The 20,391-nt window shown below is 39.9% G+C and overlaps 1 protein-coding gene across 1 annotated transcript in view; it reads right to left on the bottom strand.

The window, feature by feature from the left end:
* The window catches only part of PLEKHG7 (pleckstrin homology and RhoGEF domain containing G7), a gene marked incomplete at its 5' end in the record, with an annotated part of 37,838 nt that extends 18,771 nt beyond the window's left edge, over positions 1–19,067 (bottom strand). The window contains 8 exons of the mRNA XM_081330409.1: positions 186–281; positions 1,757–1,852; positions 4,800–4,949; positions 5,199–5,300; positions 11,191–11,231; positions 13,257–13,384; positions 16,698–16,723; positions 18,405–19,067. Coding sequence (XP_081186535.1) covers positions 186–281; positions 1,757–1,852; positions 4,800–4,949; positions 5,199–5,300; positions 11,191–11,231; positions 13,257–13,384; positions 16,698–16,723; positions 18,405–19,067 — 1,302 coding nt within the window. The remainder of the gene's footprint in view (positions 1–185; positions 282–1,756; positions 1,853–4,799; positions 4,950–5,198; positions 5,301–11,190; positions 11,232–13,256; positions 13,385–16,697; positions 16,724–18,404) is intronic.
* Positions 19,068–20,391: the final 1,324 nt, after the last annotated feature.

The following is a 20,391-nucleotide window of genomic DNA, read 5'->3' as shown; positions in this document are numbered from 1 at the left end:
GGAAAAACAAATTATCATAACTAGAGGAAAGGATGCCACTTTGAACGCTTGTGGCTATAATACCATTTATGTGGCATCGTGGTGATTTGAGACTAACAGAATTGTGGGTTTCTTTAGAATTAAAACTTCTGCTTTCCAACATTTCTTACCAAGTTCATAACTGAATGTGTTCAGTAACTTATTACCTTTGTGAGTACACTGATGAAATCAAGGGAGGGGGTTTGCCTGAGAAGATGATCTTCAATGGTGCTAAATAAACTGGTTACAAAACTTAGAGTCACCTAAGCAAAGAATAAATTTATTATTTTAAAATAATTTTGGGTTAAATACTGGACTTTAAGATATACAAAATATGAGGATTTGTAAGGTTTATCAGGGACGCGGTGGCTCAGTGGGTTAGGACGCTGAGTTTGTTGATCAGAAGGTTGGCAGTTTGGCGGGTTGAATCCCGAGTGCTGCGTAACAGAGTGAGCGCCTGTTACTCGTCCCAGCTTCTGCCAACCTAGCAGTTCAAAAGCACGTAAAAAATGCAAGTAGAAAAATAGGGACCACTACAGTGGGAAGGTAACAGCATTCCGTGCACCTTTGGTGTCTAGTCATGCCGGCCACATGAACACGGAGACGTCTTCGGACAAGCGCTGGTCTTTGGCTTTGAAATGGAGATGAGCACCATCCCCTAGAGTCGGAAAAGACTAGCACGCATGTGCGGGGGAACCTTTACCTTTTACCTAAGGTTTATCAGTGAGGGGGCAGCATATAAATTTAATAAATAAATAAAATGAACCACATTCCTTTCCATTGAAGCTACTGATTCCTGTAGGCTAGAAGTGGATTGGATTAAAAACTGAAGAGGGGTCTCTTTGTGCAGCAGGGAAAGACCACACCATCTGCTGCAATTGGGGCTTGAAAATGGTTTAGAATGTCACTGTGTAATTGGCAGGAAGGCACCACAACCACATAGACAAAAGGCTATTTTTCCTGTTACTCTTCCTAAGCGTTACTTGTTGTGCTTCTATTCCACGTCAAAGCTCAATTTTCAAGCCTAGTTGTTTCACTGTAACAAAATTTGTCCTGTTTTTTTGGTGCAAGTGACTGCAATCGTTTCTCCAGATCATTCCTCAGGCAGTCAAATTAGGCTTGGCAAAAACTTTTCATTGTTTTCAAGGAACATTTTCTTAAATCTTATTGCTGAGGATGAGCAATTCTAGATGGGCCCAGGTTGGGGGAGATTAAACTTGTGTAGCACAGTCCATGAACGTTCCTTTGAAATTAAATTAAAATATATTTCTGGACCTTATGTATCATTCAAAGACAGGGACCCAAAGACATTCTTTTACAATGCTGGTGTTAAGATCACAGGATCTTTTTTCTTGCTCCAGCTTAAAATAAGGACACATCTATGAAATATTAACAGACACTAAAATGAGTTTTGGATGATTATTAAAACAGTATGTCAGATTTGGTGAGCACACAGTTTTTAACCACTCAGACCAGGAGTCTAAATTCTGTTCAATGTAGGATTATATATCATACTTTATAATTAAATCACATTTTTGGGATAGATGCTTTGGAAAACTTAATATCTTGTATTTTCTATTTCAGTTTTCCAGAGATTTACATTTAAAACAACTAAGCAGTATTTGGGTTTTGATACTAGTACTATTTTATTTTAATTATTATAAGCACATTAATTTGGTGGCATGAATATTTCTGGTATGTCCACATTTTTGTTATCACTAAAATTCCTTGTTGTCACCTGATTTAATTCTTCAAGATTTGCAAACAGTAGCCCAGGATCCACATCTGGTAGGAATTCTTTGCTCTGCAGGTACTTTAATGTATCCATAAAAATCTTTGAAAAACAAAGAAAGCAATTTTTGGATAAGAATTTATTTTCCAAATCCTTGAATCTTACTATTGCTACTAGTTCTTCTTTTGAGGAAGCTAATCCATTATAGTTCTAAAACAGAGCCCAGATTTCACTGAAAGACTACTTTGTTTTTAAAGTAGAATTTCAGAATTATTATAGTTATGAAATTATAATTGTTATAAATAAACCTATTTATTAATAAGGGGAAACAGAGAGATTTTGACCAAAAGAATTTTAAAGTCAAGAATTAGTTATGGCTATTAGAACTGAAATAAATGTATTCCTGTCATAAGGCAGTATTATAATTTAAGACAGTGGGATCATTTTTGCCATTATTAAAGGACTGGGAATATGTTATCCCTGTCAAATCTATTTCAGATCATATGGGGAACTATTAGTAAATTACAAACTGTGCTCTGACTGCCCCAAATAACCAAAAAATTCTAAGAATAGCACTACATTTCAAGGATCTGTAATATATGTTTGCATATTAGAGAATGCATCTCAATTCCCTTCAATTTCCCCCAAACCCCCTGTAATAACATAACACAATGTGCTCATAATTGCTTGGAAATCTTGCATACTGCATTGCTGCCAAGTTGAAATGACAATTATTTCATAATTTAGTTAAAGGATAAAACCTTCCAAACAGCTTAATTTGAAGTAGGCGTGTATAAAATTGAGCCATATGTTTTCCTTGTGTTCTTTGTTTTATGCTGTTTTATTAAAACATTTTCTTTGAAATACCAAGTATTGATACAAAGAAACTATCTTCAGTCCTTTTGATTATTACATATAGTAAGTCATGATGGTGGTTATCTACCACACATCTTTATAAGAAATGCCATGGGAACCAAGCCTTGAATACAAAGTATTGGATCAGAGACTTAGAAAGTGGAAATGTCATTCCATTAGTTCAAACACTATTCAGCTAATGACAAACCATTCCAATACTGTGCCAAGGAAGTTATCTGAATATGTCCATAATGTTATCAGGAAATGAGTTTGATTGGAGGAAGATTTCCCTTTGGAAAGATTCATTACTAGAACACCTTCCTCTTACATTTGAGGAAGCTATTTCCAGTAAGTATAGTTCTCCATTTAAGTAAATGCAAGTAGTCTTTTCTTCACAAATGTATTTGTATAACTGGGTTTCAGTTCTCATGTAGTAAGGAAGCTGGTAAATGAAGAAGTGAAAAACAAAAGCAGTGTAGTGTTGAAGAAATCAGGAAGTGTCGTAAAAAGTAGCCTCTATTTTATGAATAGCCTTGTTTGTGCATAATACTGAACCAAGAGTTTTTGGAATCATAAATTGTTGAACAACAACTTATGGTTTAATTTTGAGCTATACAGAATGGACTTACATATCACTTGCATAGTCCAAAAATAAGCAAATCACATTATTGATGATTTATATGTATCTGATTGGTAATTGAGTTTCTCTGTTCCTAAAATAGCATTACACTAACCTTCCTCAATCCACTATGCTAAATTATACTTTCCTGAGGGCAAGAGAAGAAGGGGACGACAGAGAATGAGGTGGCTGGATGGAGTCACTGAAGCAGTAGGCGTGAGCCTAAATGGACTCCAGAAGATGGTAGAGGACAGGAAAGCCTGGAGGAACGTTGTCCATAGGGTCGCGATGGGTCGGACACGACTTCGCAACTAACAACAACAACAACTACATATTTTTTTCTTAAGCCAGTGTCAGAAATTCTATCCTGGTTTACAGCACGTTGGCAATGGAACTGGGCTCATGTTCACCTGGACTAGGACCATTGCAAATCTGCTTGGTCATTCCCCTGCTTCTCACTTTTTTATCCATGCATGGAAAACAACCCTTGCCAGCCAGGACCAGTGTGGACCAATCTGCCAATGTTTTTCTTTCCTTTCATAGATTGTTCATTTCTTACTAGTTTCTATGATTCTTCTTATTTTCCCAAATGTTTGCACCTCTTTCCCCACATTAGCTTCTTTGACCCGAATAGAGGCTATTTGCCCTCTTCCCCCCCCCACATTATGTTCTTATATTATAATAATCAGAGCAACAAGAAACGGGATTTTTTTTACTCCTGTTTCCTCTGTAGTACCATGGAAACTCTTTAGCAAGAAAGCACTGAGTTCAGCTTTATAGAAACCAAATAGCTATGTCTCTCCATCGCAACTTAAAACTTTTTGTTTTTGTTTTTTACGGAAGGATAGCTTTGCAGAACTGTGCAGCTTGAATGAAACATAAGCTTCTGGAGTTAAGATGAGTCATTGACTTAATGGATAGTTAACTTTAATGTCAAGATTATTTTGAAAAGAGTGACTATCCACCACAGAGAACACAGAAGCCTAGGAATCCAGGATGAAATGCCTTCGAGGGAAGCAACTACCAGTGGGAGGGTGGGGGTGTGCAAGGAATGGCATCTTATTGAACATGGACTGCTACCATACTAGAATGGACCACTGGATACCATCTCTATTGAAGTGCTTTAGATAGGTCCCATCACAAAACCACAGTTTTGTGATGGGACCTATTGAACCCATCTCTATTGAAGTGCTTTAGATAGGTCCCATCACAAAACCACAGTTTTGAGTTGACACTGGAAAACACAGGTAGGGGATGTGTGTAATGGGTTGGAATGAGAAGAGGACATTGTCATCCATTTCTGCACTCAGATAGCAGAGAACAGCCCTCAGTGCTGATGGGCCGAGCAGAAAGTCTGGATCTGCTCTTAGATTAGATATATTCTTTCCCAATTCACTTCATTTCAGTTGAGATTGGCTTGCATAAACTGCCAGAGTCTTGTTGAGCAATCCTTGCTGTGGCTGATATCTCAGCTTACAGAACACCACCATCAATAGAACAAATGGTTACATAAGACCACAATCAGGTAAATGGGTAAGAGGCAAGCAGTAAAATATCTGAAATAATTAAGCATACCATTTGGAGAACCAACAGATGATCAAGAAAATAGTTGCATTCTGTTGTGAATAGCTCCCACACAGCTTCTTTCTTCTTTGTGTCTAATTGATCACTAGTGGCTTTTGGCTCCAGTTGATACATCTTCAACATTTCATGCCATGTTTTATCCTGTAATTGTGAATACGGATATACAGTATGCTTCTTTATACATATTCATTCTCAAAGGGATCTTTGCTGTTTTAACCCCAGAATGATTCGTGATGGTTATATGTTGAACATTTATTATAGGATTAAAACATATAAAATAACATTAATAGTATTTTATATATTGTACTGAGGAAAATAATCAGTTAAGAGAAATCAAAGTATAAAGTTAAAACAAATGTAGCTAATATTATATGATAAGAAATATTATACCTTTACATTGTGTAATTTGTAGTCACCACACTCAGACATTTTAATGGTTAGAGTTGAGAGACAATATTCCAGCTCAGCCATTTGTTTTTGTTTGTCTTTATTCTATTTAAAGATAAAATTCACATGTTAATTTGAAAAAGCTAAAACCATATATTTAAACGGGAGGGAAGAGGGAAGGTTACAGATCATTTTCCAATAAACTCCCCCTTTAGAAAAATAAGATCAAACTTCAGGAAGGCAGTCCTGAAGATATATGAATTTTAGTATAACATGATTCCCAACCGTTATGGAATATAGACCAAAAAATAAAGTAGACTGATCTACTAGGTTAGTCAGCATTGGCAAAGGAAAACAAACAGGAAAATATTTTGCATGTTTTTATTATAAATGAATATTTTCAGAATGTATTGAATGCAGACGAATTAAATGACAGTTTATTCATCCTCCTTAAATTATGAGGGTATCCCTTTCTCTCTTCCACTTAAGGCTTGCATTAGCATGACTTGTGTTTGGTTCAGGTAGACAATGACTCAGAGTGGTTCACAATTAAAGAGTTTATTCAATACACATAAGTCAACTGTCAACTGTCAAATGTTTCAGGCTTTTATAGTAGAACTGTTTAAACTGTAACCAATCATCAATCGCTATCTTCCCGCTTCTTTGCTACTTTAACCAATGGTTGCACCAGAATCTCCCGCTTCAAGAACCTACTTTTGCAACCTGCTATTTTACATGTTTGCAACTATTTACAGACACAACACCCCTTACCCCCCAGTTGTTGTTATTTATTGACATAGTCCCTTAAATATTTGGGTGGCCTATGGACTCTTGAAGGATATCTATTGCTTTGGATACCTAAGTCATTCCTATCAGATTGTCTGCTTGGCTGGCTTACTCTGGTGGGCCTGGACTCTTGGCTAACTGGCTCAGATGCTTCTCTGTTGACAATTTGTGGTTGTTGTTGTGTTTGATGTTCAGCTAATGCTGGCCTACTCAGAGGGGGCAGTTCCCAGTCAATTTGACTGTGTTGTTGTTGGTTAGCTGTGGACAGGCTGGTTTGCATTTCTGCTTCCCCACTAACTGGCATATTGTTATCAATAACCCCTGATGCACTGTTCTCCCCGTGTATACTTTGATTCCCCTCAACTGGCATGCAGCCAATAGTTCTCTTCCTTAGCTGATCTATATGTCTTTTGCTAACACTGTTCCCTACCCCCTCAATAGAGTAAGACAAGGGTCCCAATATCTCAGTGACCACCCCTGGGATCCATTTGTCCCCTTGTGCATAATTCCTGGCCCAGATTAGGTCCCCAATTTTGAATGATCTGTTTGGAATGTCCAGTTCCGCACTTGATGGTAGTCTGTCAGGATGTAACCTGTCCAATTTGGTGGTTAGTCTCTTTCCCCACCTCATTTCAGCTGGGCTTTTACCAGTAGCCGTGCATGGGGTCGTATGTTGGGTCAGCAAGAATTCTGCCAGTCTTTGGTGCCAGTCGCCGCGGATGATTCTCTTTAATGCGTCCTTAGTGGTCCTCACATTTCGTTCAGCCAAGCCGTTGGTGGACGGGTGGAAGGGTGCTGATGTCGTGTGTTTAATCGAGTTGGCCCTGAGGAAATCCTGGAATTCAACAGAGGTGAATTGGGGCCCATTATCTGACACAATTACATCAGGTAACCCGTGAGTGGCAAAGAGGCCCCTTAAGACTTGTATTGTTTTACCAGAAGTCATTGAACTGATGGGTATTACCTCTAGCCATCTAGAGAAACTGTCCACTACTACAAGAAAGGTTAACCCCTGGAAAGGTCCAGCAAAATCAATATGAATCCTGGACCAAGGATTCCTGGCTAACTCCCACTTATGAGTACGTGTGTGTTGCAACTCAGGCCTAGAACGTTGACATAAATAGCAATTAGACACACAATCTTCAATGTCCTTGTCAAGACCAGGCCACCACAAGTGGCTCCTAGCCAATGCCTTCATACGTACTATCCCAGGGTGCCCCTCGTGTAGTTCTAATAAAATTGAAGGTCTGTGGATCTCGGGAATGACAACACGGTTGCCCCATAGAACACATCCCAAATGAGATGACAGTTCATCCTTTCTTCTAAAATAAGGAATGTACTTGGCATCTGGGTTAGTACTTGGCCACCCACTAAGGACCCAGGCCATAATTCTTTTTAAGATATGGTCATTATTTGTTGCCACAGCTATATCTTTAGCAGTTAAAGGCCAGTCAGGAATGTCCTGTAAAGACATTATTTGTCCCACAGGGGCAGGGTCTTCCTCGGTGATATTTAATGGCAGTCTGCTAAGGGCGTCCGCATGTCCCATTTCCTTGCCCGGTCTGTGTTGGAGGGAGAATGAATATGCTGAGAGGAAAATTGACCACCTCAGCATTCTGGGTGACATTATTTGGGGTGTCTGTTTATCCGTGGTAAACAGGCCCAAAAGGGGTTTATGGTCAGTGAGTATGGTAAGGTTCCTACCATAAAGGTAATCATGGAACTTTTTTACTCCTGCCACGATTGCTAATGCTTCCCTATCTATCTGTGCGTAATTCCGCTCTGCTTTAGTAAGCGTCCTGGAATAATATGCGATTGGCCTTTGAACACCTTGGTTGTCCAAGTGGCTGATAACAGCCCCTACACCATAAGGTGAAGCATCGCACGCTAAATAAATTGGTTTATTTTCAATAAAATGGGTTACTGTTGATTGGCTGGAAAGAATGTCTTTTAACGTTTGGAAACTCACTCTATGTTTGTTAAGCCACTGCCACGGGGTCTTTTTATCTAAAAGTCTATGGAGAGGTTCTGCTATGGCAGCTTTGTGTGGCACAAATGTGTGGTAAAAATTTACTAAGCCAAGGAAGGCTTGTAATTCAGCCTTGTTTTTTGGTTCTGGTGCCAATTTGATTGCCTTGATTTTATCAGGGGTAGGATGAATTCCATTTTTGTCTATCCTAAATCCTAGAAATTCAGTGGACTTAACCCCAATGCAACATTTTTCCTTTTTTAATTTCAGTCCAGCCCTCCTAAACCTTTCCAATACCTGTTCCAGACGCTCTGCTAATATTTCTTCATTTCTTCCAGCTATCAGAACATCATCAAAATAAGGGCATACACCAGGTATGCCCTTTAAGGTCCTCTCCATCACTTCTTGAAAGATGCCTGGAGCTGCTGCAATACCAAATTGCAGTCTGTGGACTCGGAACGCCCCCTTGTGGGTAACTATCGTCTGAGCTTCAGCAGCCTCTTCAGAAACAGTTAATTGCAAGTACGCCTGCGCCAAGTCGAGCTTGGCGAAAATGGTGCCGTCCTGTATCGTGGCGAGGACCTGCTTCACCGTCGGGACCGGGTAAGCGTGTTTTTTCATTCCAAGGTTCAGGGTGGCTTTGTAGTCAGCGCAGATCCTCACATCCCCGTTAGGTTTAAGGGGTGTGACGATCGGCGTTTCCCACAAACCACCCTCGACTGGTTCTAAGACGCCTTGGCCTACAAGCTTATCGAGCTCGGCCTCGATTTTTTGCTTCAGGGCGAAAGGCACCCTTCGGGCCTTAAGCCTGATGGGTTTAACCGACGGGTCTAGATTAAATTTAATTGGGGGCCCTTTGTATTTACCTAAAGACCCATCGAATACGTCTGCGAATTCATTGCAGACTGATTCGAGGGTCTTATTTTTAATAACTGTGTTTATTCCCCCAATCCAAATGCCCAGGGCAGGGAACCAGTTAAGGCCAATTAGACTAGTCCTCTGGCCCTCAGTAACTATTAAATCTAAAAACCCCTTAAACCCCTTAAATTTAACACTAAGGGTAATTTTCCCTTTAATCTTTATTGGGGTTTTTTGAAAATCGGTTAATTGGATTTTGGTTGAACTAAGTGGAATTTTCCTGCCACTTATTTGTTCAATCCTTTCCAGGGTTTCACTGGATATTATGGACACTGAGGCCCCTGAATCTATTTCCATTTTGCAAGGAACCCCTTGTAAATGGACTATGATTTTTAATTTTCCTTCCGGAAAATTATTGTTTTTCCTTTTCCTACTATGATTGACTCGCGCCACCTCCCCGCGGTTCAGAACTTTAGCCCACGGTCTAGGGGTCTCTTTGCCACTATAGTAAGGGGTTACCTTACCTTCGGGCCAAACGTCGACTTCGTGAAGGCGATTGTCGCGTGCACGACCCCTGCAGATGGCTTGGATGTGGCCGGTCTTCCCACACGATCTACATTTGGCGGTACGGAATCTGCAAGTGGCGCGGGGATGGTTGCCCCCGCAGCTGCCACACCGGTTGTCGTTGTCGCGCGGTCTCGTTGCGGAGTCTCTCCATGGTCTTTGGGCCGCTGTCATTTGTCGTTGCGGTGTTGCGGGTTGGCATCGGCGGTTCGATTCAGGCCCCTCACTTCGGGATGGTTTTGGCGCCATTTTTCCAAATCGTCTGGAGACTTCGGCAATGTCATCTTCCCATTGCTGGTCCACCTCCCCACAGTCCACAAGGCCTTCTTGGTTGATTTCGGCAGGCGCGGCCATGCTACTACAGGGGGGGGTCGCGATACCCGGTGGATTCGTACGTTAATAGTTCATCGAGTACTTCTTGCAAATCGCCGGTGGGCTTGGCGATTATTCTATTTTGTAGATGCTCGTCTCGCAAGCCCAGTACTACTCGGTCCCGAATTCTGATTTCCAAGTTGTCATACTTGCATCGTACTGCGGCTTCCCTGACGGCGGCAACGAATTTTTGAATTGATTCGCCCGGTCTCTGGTTCCTTTTTTCGAAAATACGACGCCAAAAGAGTTCGGATCTCCTAGGCGTGAAATGTACTTTTAGCTTAGCTAACAGATCGGCATACGTAACACTAGAGACCGGCTGTGGTTGACAAAGTCCTACAGCGATCCGATATACTGGTGTGCCGCAAATTGTCAGTAGCGCTGCCGCCTTTTTCCGGTCGTCCGTTATCCCGTTTACAAGCAGGAATCCTTCGACCTGTCCTATATATTCTTCCCAGTCCTCTGGGAAGTTTGGGTCGAATTCTTTTAAGGACCCAATTTGCGCCATTCGGAGGATTGTTTATTCCGCCGCGGCCGCTTGGTTGACTGTGCTTCTTTCAAATTTGCCGCCTTTGCGCAGCTGTTCCGCCGAACCTTCTCTGGTCTGCCGTCTATCCCACCTTCGTCGCCAATTGTTTGGTTCAGGTAGACAATGACTCAGAGTGGTTCACAATTAAAGAGTTTATTCAATACACATAAGTCAACTGTCAACTGTCAAATGTTTCAGGCTTTTATAGTAGAACTGTTTAAACTGTAACCAATCATCAATCGCTATCTTCCCGCTTCTTTGCTACTTTAACCAATGGTTGCACCAGAATCTCCCGCTTCAAGAACCTACTTTTGCAACCTGCTATTTTACATGTTTGCAACTATTTACAGACACAACAACTTGTCTTTTTATATAGCTTACAGAAATACTGTATGAGTTGAACATCAGTGCAAAATACAGGGCTGCTATGACGATAAACAGCTACTTTATAATATGCTATTTTATAATATGTTATAAATATTATGTTGACTAACTCTTGATCTGATTCTAGAATGCAAGCCCTATTGAACACTAGGTGTGTGCCAATTTGAATATTTTCTGTCCTCCCTCCCTCCCTCCCTCCCTCCCTCTTCTCTCACTTACTACACCCACCCATCTGCCCCCCCCGCACACTCCACCATCAACCACCTCCATCACTAAGTGACCAAACATGCCTGCCAAATTGATATAATTTTGCTCAAGAGCACACATCCCACTTAATCCAGGGCCTAAGAAAAGCATCAGGTCTTCAAGGCCCATTAAAAAGTCAGGGGTGCCCGGGAAAACAAGGAATAGTATTCCAGAAGGCAGATATTGTGGCAGAGAAGTGATACCTTCAGAATTTCATCAGGTTTTCAGTGTGCAAAGTATCAACTGATAGTGAAAGGGAAAATCTGCAAATTTTGCAAACTACTCACAATTCCTTTTTTAGCAAATGGCCACCATGTCCTTTTGGATTCTATTGCATGGAAGAAAAAGAAGAGCATTACTAAAGAAACAAAAATATATATTGTAGAAAATATGATTGTGCCATTTACACAACACAATTAACTCAGATGATCCAGGGCCTGTGGAAAAGACCAGGTCTTCAAGGCCCATTTAAAGGACAGCAGAGTCAGAGAAATCTGAACCTCTGGGGAGGACACTATTCTAGAGGGCTAACCCATTCAAATTAACTTATAAGGTTCTGGCAGCACATAATAATCTATCTATCTATCTATCTATCTATCTATCTATCTATCTATCTATCTATCTATCTATCTATCTATCTATCATCTATCTATCTATCTATCTATCTATCTATCTATCTATCTATCTATCTATCTATCCATCCATCTATTATCTATCTATCTATCTATCTATCTATCTATCTATCTATCTATCTATCTATCTAATGCTAACTTGGTCAAAAGTTGCTATATTGAGAATACTGAGTCACTCCCCCCCAGCTCCATTTCTCCAGGAATCGTGTCTGGTATCCTAAGAGATGTTACACCAGGGAAATCCTGGTAGAGGGATCTTGTATCACCAGGCTCTTCTCCACTAATCAGCCAACCAACAGTGCTCAGGAAAACTCAGGAAAAGAAGGAAAAAGAATAGGAAAAGGAAAGAAAACTGGCAACAGTGTTTGTTGAGGGAGAAAGATTGGCTGTGGTTGTTTAGACCATCCAGTTCTAGATGGCACTTTTTCATTCAAGGGTGGTGTGTAATTTGGAGATGTTCCTGGACTCATAGTTCCATCTTGATGAGCAGATGAAAGCCTTTGCACAGCTTCATCTGGTGTGCTCTTGAAGATCATACGGAAGCTTCAATTGGTCCAGAATGCAGCAACATGAGCACTGATGGGCGTGCTGCAGTATACCCATGTAACACCTCTGCTTTGCAAACTGCACTGGTTGCCTATTTGCTTCTGGTGCAATTCAAGATGCTGGCTATTACAGTACCTACAAAGACCTTCATTGCACAAGGCCCAATTAATTGAGGGACTGGCTGTCTCAGAGTATCTGCCCAGCCAATCTGATCTGGCAGGGTTGGTGTGCTCTGAGTCCCTTCAATTAAGCAATGCCATCTAATAGTACCCAGAGGCACCTTTCTCTGTTGCAGAGCTTGCCCTCTGGAATGACATTCTCCTGAGATCCCACCCTGCTGGTGTTTCAAAGGGGCCTGAAAGCCTGGCTCTTCATCCAGGCCTTTAGTAAGGATGACTGAAATTTCCTTTTAACTTGGATTGTTTTCTTTTGTTTCCATATGGTTTGTTATTATGCCACCTCTACTCTTTTCTTTCGTGTTGATTTTATTGTTTAAAAGTCATTTGCAATTGTCTGACTGGGTGATAGTATTCACCTAATGAATCTAACTGCAAAGAGCACTTTAATACAACAAACTAGGGATTGTTTTTACCTTCTTAATTACATAGCTGACTGGATTTAAGTTTTCCAGGGTAACCTAACTCCATCCATACTTTAGTTTGTTGCGAGAACTAAGCTTGATTTGTCTAATGCAAGGGTGTCAAACTGCTGGCCCGTAGGCCGCTTTCATCATACCAAAGCCGTGCCCCCCCATTGCCAGCAATGCAAAAAGAGCCGAGACATGTCGCAACACGTCACGTGACGTGGCGAGTTTGACACCCGTGGTCTAATGTATTAAACTAAGGTTTTTTTGTGATTCAGGATCTTTTTGGAAACAAAGCCAGTGTCCTAGCATGCTGAACAAATCAGGTCTTCGGATTGAACTATTATATTGGGGTTTTTTTGGAAGGGGTATCTGGGCATAATATTTATATATGAACATGAAATCATGGTTTGTTATCCACATTTAGACTTTATCATGTTCTTTCCCACCAAGGTGTGGAGCACAGAGCATTTTGATTGGGACTGGTTTTCATAGCCAATGGTGCAAAACTGCTGTTGCAATGTTTAACAGTATAAAAACCACAAAAATTATTTTTTGTTAAAAACTCAATTCACAGTTTTCCCTCCCTGACCTGAGTTTTGCAGTGATGCTGATTGGTATAGGAATTGTGTTGCACTGTCTGATATCAACAAGTCTCCAGGGAACACCTCAAATCCAGGCAAACTCACCACCACTGAGCTATGCCTGCGGACAGCTGACCTGTATAGTTTACAAGGAAAACAAAAAAAGGTGCTTAATTACTTCCAAAAAAAGTTATTAAAGAAGGGAGAAAATGCACTCCTCAACTTCATTTTTACCCAAGGGTGCCAACATTCATAGTTTGAAGCAAACAAGCCACCTTGTACAATAGTATATAGTCATTTACCCAATCAACATTGCAGGGTGGCTGACATAGAGGAACCTTTGCAAAGAAAATAATGTTGGTCAAACAATTTAGCTTTGCCATCATATAGCAGCCATGTCATCTTAGTCCTAATACATCTAGGTTTATTGTAAGGCTGACTTCCATTGATTTTCATCTCATATTTTACCAACACAAATATAAACTTTTTTACTGAGTAAATACAAGTACCATTAATACAGATATATAATACATGCATTTTGCATGTTTAAATAGCAGCTCCTCCATAACAGTTTTGTTTCTACTGTTGTGGAGTCTCCTTGAAAGCTAAGAAACAACGGCTTATGACAATGAACCATGTCAATGTGGTTTTCTATTTTCTGTTTGTCTTGTGATATATTTGAAAGAGCCTGAAAGAGCCATATGGCTAATTAATGAAGCAGCTTGGATGCAATGCTGACACATTCATTCAGTATTCAGATGCAAAGATTTACTTACATGTATCCTACTCCTTTTAGATTTTGTGCTGTTTCTGAAAATTTGAACCTTATTTTACTATTGCAAGAATAAGGATATGAATAATGCCCTAAGGAACTATTTAATGAAAATAATTTTAGAACTCAGTAAATTATCTTATTGTCAATACTGTTCATAAAAAAAGAATGCATTATATTTCACTTTAGCCATATGGAGATATTACAATCTCTGTTACATAATGTTTTTAAATTTCAAACAGGTTATGATAAACTCAAAATAGCGAGTCTACAAAACATGTTTTTATTATAGTTTTCCCTCCTAGGTTTTACCAGAAATCAATGAATCAATCAAAGAGTTTGATAAATCTAGCACAAGATTAGTATAGACCAGGGGTGTCAAACTCAATTTCATTGAGGGCCACATCAGCATTGTGGTTGCCCTCGGGGGGGGACAGGTGGGTGTGGCTAGGATGGGTGTAGCCTACTGGGTGGGTGTGGCTGGGGAGGGTGTGGCCTACTGGGTGGGCGTGGCCAGCTTGACATCACTCACTTCAGTGGTGCCTGGGCAGGACTGTCCGGCGGAGGAGGATGGGACCAGGGTGCGTGCTGGGACATGGTCCCTCCCACCCTCCCTCCCTCCCTCCCTCCCTCCCTCCCTCCATTCCTTCCTCCCTCCCTCCCTCCCTCCCTTCCTTCCTTCCTTCCTTCCTTCCTTCCTTCCTTCCTCTGTTCCTTCCTTCTTCGCTCCCACCCTCCATTCCTTCCTCCCTGTTCCGTCTTTCCTCCCTCCCTTTTTCTCTCTCTCCTCCCACTCTCCCTTCCTTCCTCCATTCCTTCCTTCCTTCCTCTCACCCTCTGTTCCTTTTTCCCTGTTCCTTCCTCTGTTCCTCCCTCCCTCCCTCCATTCCTTCCTTCGCCTTCTCATCTCTTTCCTTCCCCTGCGCTCAGGAAGGGGTGATGGGAGCGGGAGAGATTGTCAGCACTAATATGCTGCTGCCGGCCATTCCTGTACCATGTGGGTGGGCAGGGGCAGTCCCGTTAAAAGGGATGCCTTGTGGCTGCGAGGCTGGAGGTGCTGGGGTGGGTGGGGTGGGGTGGTGCTGATCTACAACCTGGTTGCGTCCATCAAAGCCAGAACACGCTCAGCCTAAGATCCACTGGAACCAGCAAGGAGCTGCCCCGCCGCCTCTGTCCTGCCCCCAGGTGTGCACACAGGAGACAGCCAGTGCCGGCGTCCTGGCTGAAGTCAGCCTGCAGGACAAGACAGCCAGCAGGAATGCCGGACTCCACTTGTGTGCACACCCAGGGAGCAGGGCGAGGCTTCCCCATGGATTTAACGCTGAGCGTGTTCTGGCTTTGATGGATGCAACCAGGTTGTAGATCAGTGCCTGGTCAGCCTGGGCTGGGCTGGGCTGAGGTGCAGTGGGCAAGTCCTTCACTCTTTCCAGAGCAGGTCCCCGGGCCGGATGGAACCACATATCAGGCCGCATCTGGCCCGCGGGACTTGTGTTTGACATGTCTGGTATAGACACTATAGTTTGCATATTTTAATTTATTCTGCACAAAATCTGAAAAAGTTATTGTGTCCTTTGATTACAGAGAGCATGATTCTGCCTAACTCTGTTCTGCAAGATCAGGCTAAAGAATTAATCACCCAAATCAGATCAGCCAATGAAAACTTCTTTCCTGCTCAAATTCAAGGCTGCTTTTATTCAAACAAGCCAGGTTATATGCTCTCTTGAGCATATTTAGAATAAAATAGAACAATCACAAGTGAAAAAGAAAACCTGAACAGTTTGCTGCCATATGCAATCTGCTCCTTGTAACAACAACTTCATCCTTCCTAATGGGATGATCCTGGTTGTAATGTTTTTAGAAAAAAAAAATATAAAATTGAACAATATTATCTACAGGTAACAAAAGAGGGAGGGGAGAAGGGATTATGGTGTTCTGAAAGCAAGGAATAGTTCCTACCAATATAAGCAGAATTGGTAATTTTATTTTTCAAGACAGTTATATTTGCAAACATCAAATAACTGAACAATTGATCTATTTTGAAAAATCTATTCGTTTTTCTATCATTAACAGGTAAAATAAAGGGAATATGGATGATTAATTTTTGATGGCCTTAATGTTCATTAACATTATTTTACATTTTAGGAATCAATCTATGTTTGTTGAATCTGTAGCAACATGGACTTTGTGTAGTCTTGTGCAGAATCGCTATAATAGTCTTCCTCAATATTGACCAACTGTTTAGGGATTAAGGGATCTGAAGTCCAATACATCCAAAAGGCATTAGTTTAGGGAAAGGTAGTCTGAATTGTGGATGTATTTTCAATTTAGTAATTCAAGGATTAAAAAAAACTTGGAGAAAGATATATTACAGTAGTCTTTTTTGCATTAAGTTGTTTCAACTCTGTTAGCAATTTCAAGCAGTTGTGCAGCTACTTCTAACAATACAAAATGAAAAGATAAATATAGCTGGGCATGTCTAAACTAATATGCAAACATGAAGTACCTGTTGTTAAAAGAGCAAGTTTAAACAACTCAGTGGTGGAACATTTAAAACATGACCACATAAACAGAAATTATTTTGTTAGATGCAGTGAATATATCACTCTTACTTCTTAAAATGAAATAAAATGTAAATATTATGTTGATTTTAAAATAGCAAGATTAAGTATATACATACCTACTAGATTTATGTAAATCCAAAGCCTGAGAAAATAAGGCATTGAGTGTTAGTTCTTATAGCTAATGGCTGCACTTCACATGAAAAATGGAATTTCAAAATGGATCCAATTGAATGTTGACCGTATTCACCTAAGGCCTACAAATCAGGCCAGGAACATATTTAGTCCAGCATTTCATAACCAGCTAGTTGGATTCAAAACGTCCACAAGCACAATAGGTGACCATCTCTTCTATGTTGTGCTCAAGCAATAATATACTCCAATTAAGAGTACAATCTATAAACTGGCATTTGGTTAGCTTAGTGGCACTAGTAAATAAAGTGAATGTTTTTCTGCCAATGTGACAGCATATTCACAACTACAGAAAATTTTTGTCTATTCTTTTATATATAGCAAGTGTGATGGGTGTTAAGCCTGCCACCAATAAGAAGGAAAATGAGGTTTCCCAGAGGCATATTTAAGGGCCACAGCTTGCATGATAGAGTACACCAACACTGTGGATAGCATAATAATTTCTCTTTCATTGGAATCAATTGAAAAAAATAATAATTCTATCATCTTTGACTGAGAAGTAACAAGGCTGAGGAAACTGATAATGATATTACAAAACCTTTTTTCCATAATCATAGGACTGTTCAGTCTGTTTCATGATGGAATCAAAACTCCCCTATAATTTTTCCCCCTCAGGTTTAGATGGAATTTGAAACCTTTTGAATTCAGGTCATTTAATAAACTATACTGCATGATAAATGCTTGATTGGATTTGTGTTTCCTGCTCTGAACAATCATGCCAGAAAATGAACCTTGGTGGAGCAGTGGGCTAATGCCTCCTTAAGTAACACCAGCTGCCTGCAATTAGTGCAGGTTCGCATCCCACCAGGCTCAAGGTTGACTCAGCCTTCCATCCTTCCGAGGTAGGTAAAATGAGGACCCAGATTGTTGGGGGCAATTAAGCTGACTTTGTAATAATGCCACTTGGGGTGTGTGTGAAAGCCCTAATAAGCAGGCATATACATAGAATGAAGGCTACTGCTAAGCTTGTAAGCCGCCCTGAGTCTTCGGAGAAGGGCGGGATATAAATGGAATTAAAATAAATAAATAAATAAATAAAATAAACATGGCCTTCTAAATTCCTAGATTCTTTACAATCCATTTATGCAAACAGTTTTTTATTTAAAAACAAATTAATTTTGGACAGTTCTAATAGCCCTCTACTGCTTAACACGTGACTTGAGTCTGAATGGCCTTCTGGACTTTACTGCCTGTCTCCCAGCATTCCTTGACATTGGCTATGATGGTTGATGATGAGGGTTGACGATTAGCACCAACTTAACTGTTTCAACTATGTTATATAAATTATTTGATTTTCAGCCTAAACTAATGATTGCAGGCTTAGTAATTAATTTAAGCTATGCAAGCTTAATTGGGAAATGACTAGATAAGGATGTCCAAATTGGTGCCCTTCAGAAGTGTACAGAAGTGTTCAGTTATAAAGAAAAACATGCTAACTGGTTGAGACGGAAGACACGTTTCAACATATTTGTGGGATTTCAGGTTGAGACAGGCTGAAATAGGCTGTCAAACAATGCTAAATTCCTTTTAAATCTAAGAGTAATAATGATTTGTTATATGAGACTCTCAGATGAATAATTCTAAAGTATGCCAATTTAGAAAAGAAAAAAAAATGATTTTTTTTCATTACTTACCTGGCTATATTGCTGAGAATCCTTTCCTTCATATTCTGGAGAAGAGTTGTTCTCTCTTCTGTTTTGCACTGTTTGAGTACCACTGAAATCATGTTTATGATCCCGTAGATTTGCTGTGGGGTTAACTGAGGTAGAGTGTTGTATTTGGGTCACTGTATTTGAGTAAATGCCAGAGGTTGATGGGAGAGAACAGTGCTGAGGGTGTGAAGGAAGTTCTGGATGCATAGAAAGAAAAATGTCAACTTGTGGCATCTGTTTCTTTGTTCCTATTTTCTCAGCACTGTCCTGGAGTGGAGATATTTGAGAAACTGATGATGTGTTCTTTCTTAGCCTCCTCAAGGTTGGAGAAGTAGAAATCCTACTTGGAGCATTCCTATCAAATAGATATGGGGGATTGTCGGCACCATTGTGCTCCACATTCAGCAAATGCAACGTACCAGTCAAGCCCCGCCTCCTGGTAAGGCTATCAGGGCCCAATTTTATCCCTGCATTGATTGGGGCTGACATTTCATGGGAAGAGGACATGGTATTGCCCAAGTCACTCTTTTCTAATAAATCCACATTTTCTTTCCAAAGCTCAGTCTCCTTAAATATATGGTGCTGTTCATTCATGTTGATTACTTTATCCATGTCCAGAGAAGATCCACTGTCCATATTTTCCATTCTAGATTATGGAGCATAAATCTATAGTCATAGGATGGAAATAAGAGCAATGTTTTCAATTGCATAATCAACATCAATTATTTTAAAACTATATTTTATCATTTATTTTCCAAATGTTGGATAATGCATAATAATTTTTCATGAAGAACTCTTTACAACTGTTGCTATCATATCTTTAATTCTGGATAAGATGAAGCATAATTTCTTCTGTGACAAACTGGCTTATAACTGCACAAAAATGGAAAGATTCTGAAATAACCACAATGGAGGAAAAACTAATGAAGATGAAAGAATTAGCAAAGAAGGCAAAATTGATGTGTGATTAGAGAAAGGACAATAATCACATTTATTAGTGACTGGAAGCCTATTATGGATTTTTTGCTGATAAAAGATAAAAAAATGAATTTATGATTTATGGATTTGATGACTAGGAAGTATAAACTACGTATATAAAGAAGGAAATTATGTTGTAACCTTAGAGAGAGAAGGTAAAGTATAAATGTACTTAGCTACTGTTAAGAAAATCAGAAGCAGCTTTTTCATAACTTTTTATTTTCTTTCTTCTTTATTTCTTTATTTACTTTTAAACTTTATACTTTTTTTCAAAATTTGTATTGTTTTTATACTCTTAAATTTTATTGAATAAAAATTATATGTCAGAAAATAACTTGGGGTTCTTAAGTGAATCTCAGCTGGCAGCTGTAGCAAATACACCCTTGTAAAATTTCATCTGTAGGAATAATTATGGAGTGGTAGACTTTCCCCTCATTCACACATGCCTTGGTTGCTTTTCACTTGGACTATTGCAATGCACTCTACATGGGTTGCACTTGAAATCCTTTCTGAAGCTGGAGCTGCTCCAGAATAGTGATTAGACTTCATGAATTCTGATGTAACATCTCTACTTCAAAAGTTGCATTGGGAACCAGTTTGCTTTGAGTACTTGTTGCCAGGTTCAATTTTCCCTTTTAAAGACTTAAAAAAAAATCAGATAAACTTCATATACTTGTAATTACAGATTGTTTTTATTTATATATTTATTTGTGTGTTTTTCTCCTTTATTTTTGGTGATTGTACATTTTTATGACTATTTGAAAATAGATAATAAAAACTATGGTTGGGGACTTGGATGTCTTTCTCCCAATTGTTTCTGCTTGTCCAGATCAGGTACACATTTTTAATCAACGTCCTCCTTCTTTGAAACAGCATTCTGTAACTACCTGTGTAAATCTTTTGGACTCCTACCCAGCTGGACTTAGAAAGGCCATTAAAACTGGCTTTTCCTGCAGACTTTGGGGATATAAAGATGTGGTTAACCATGACT

Source organism: Vipera berus, assembly GCF_964194415.1.
Source record: "Vipera berus genome assembly, chromosome: 6".
NCBI lineage: Eukaryota > Metazoa > Chordata > Lepidosauria > Squamata > Viperidae > Vipera > Vipera berus.
This window is presented reverse-complemented; position numbering and strand designations above follow the sequence as displayed.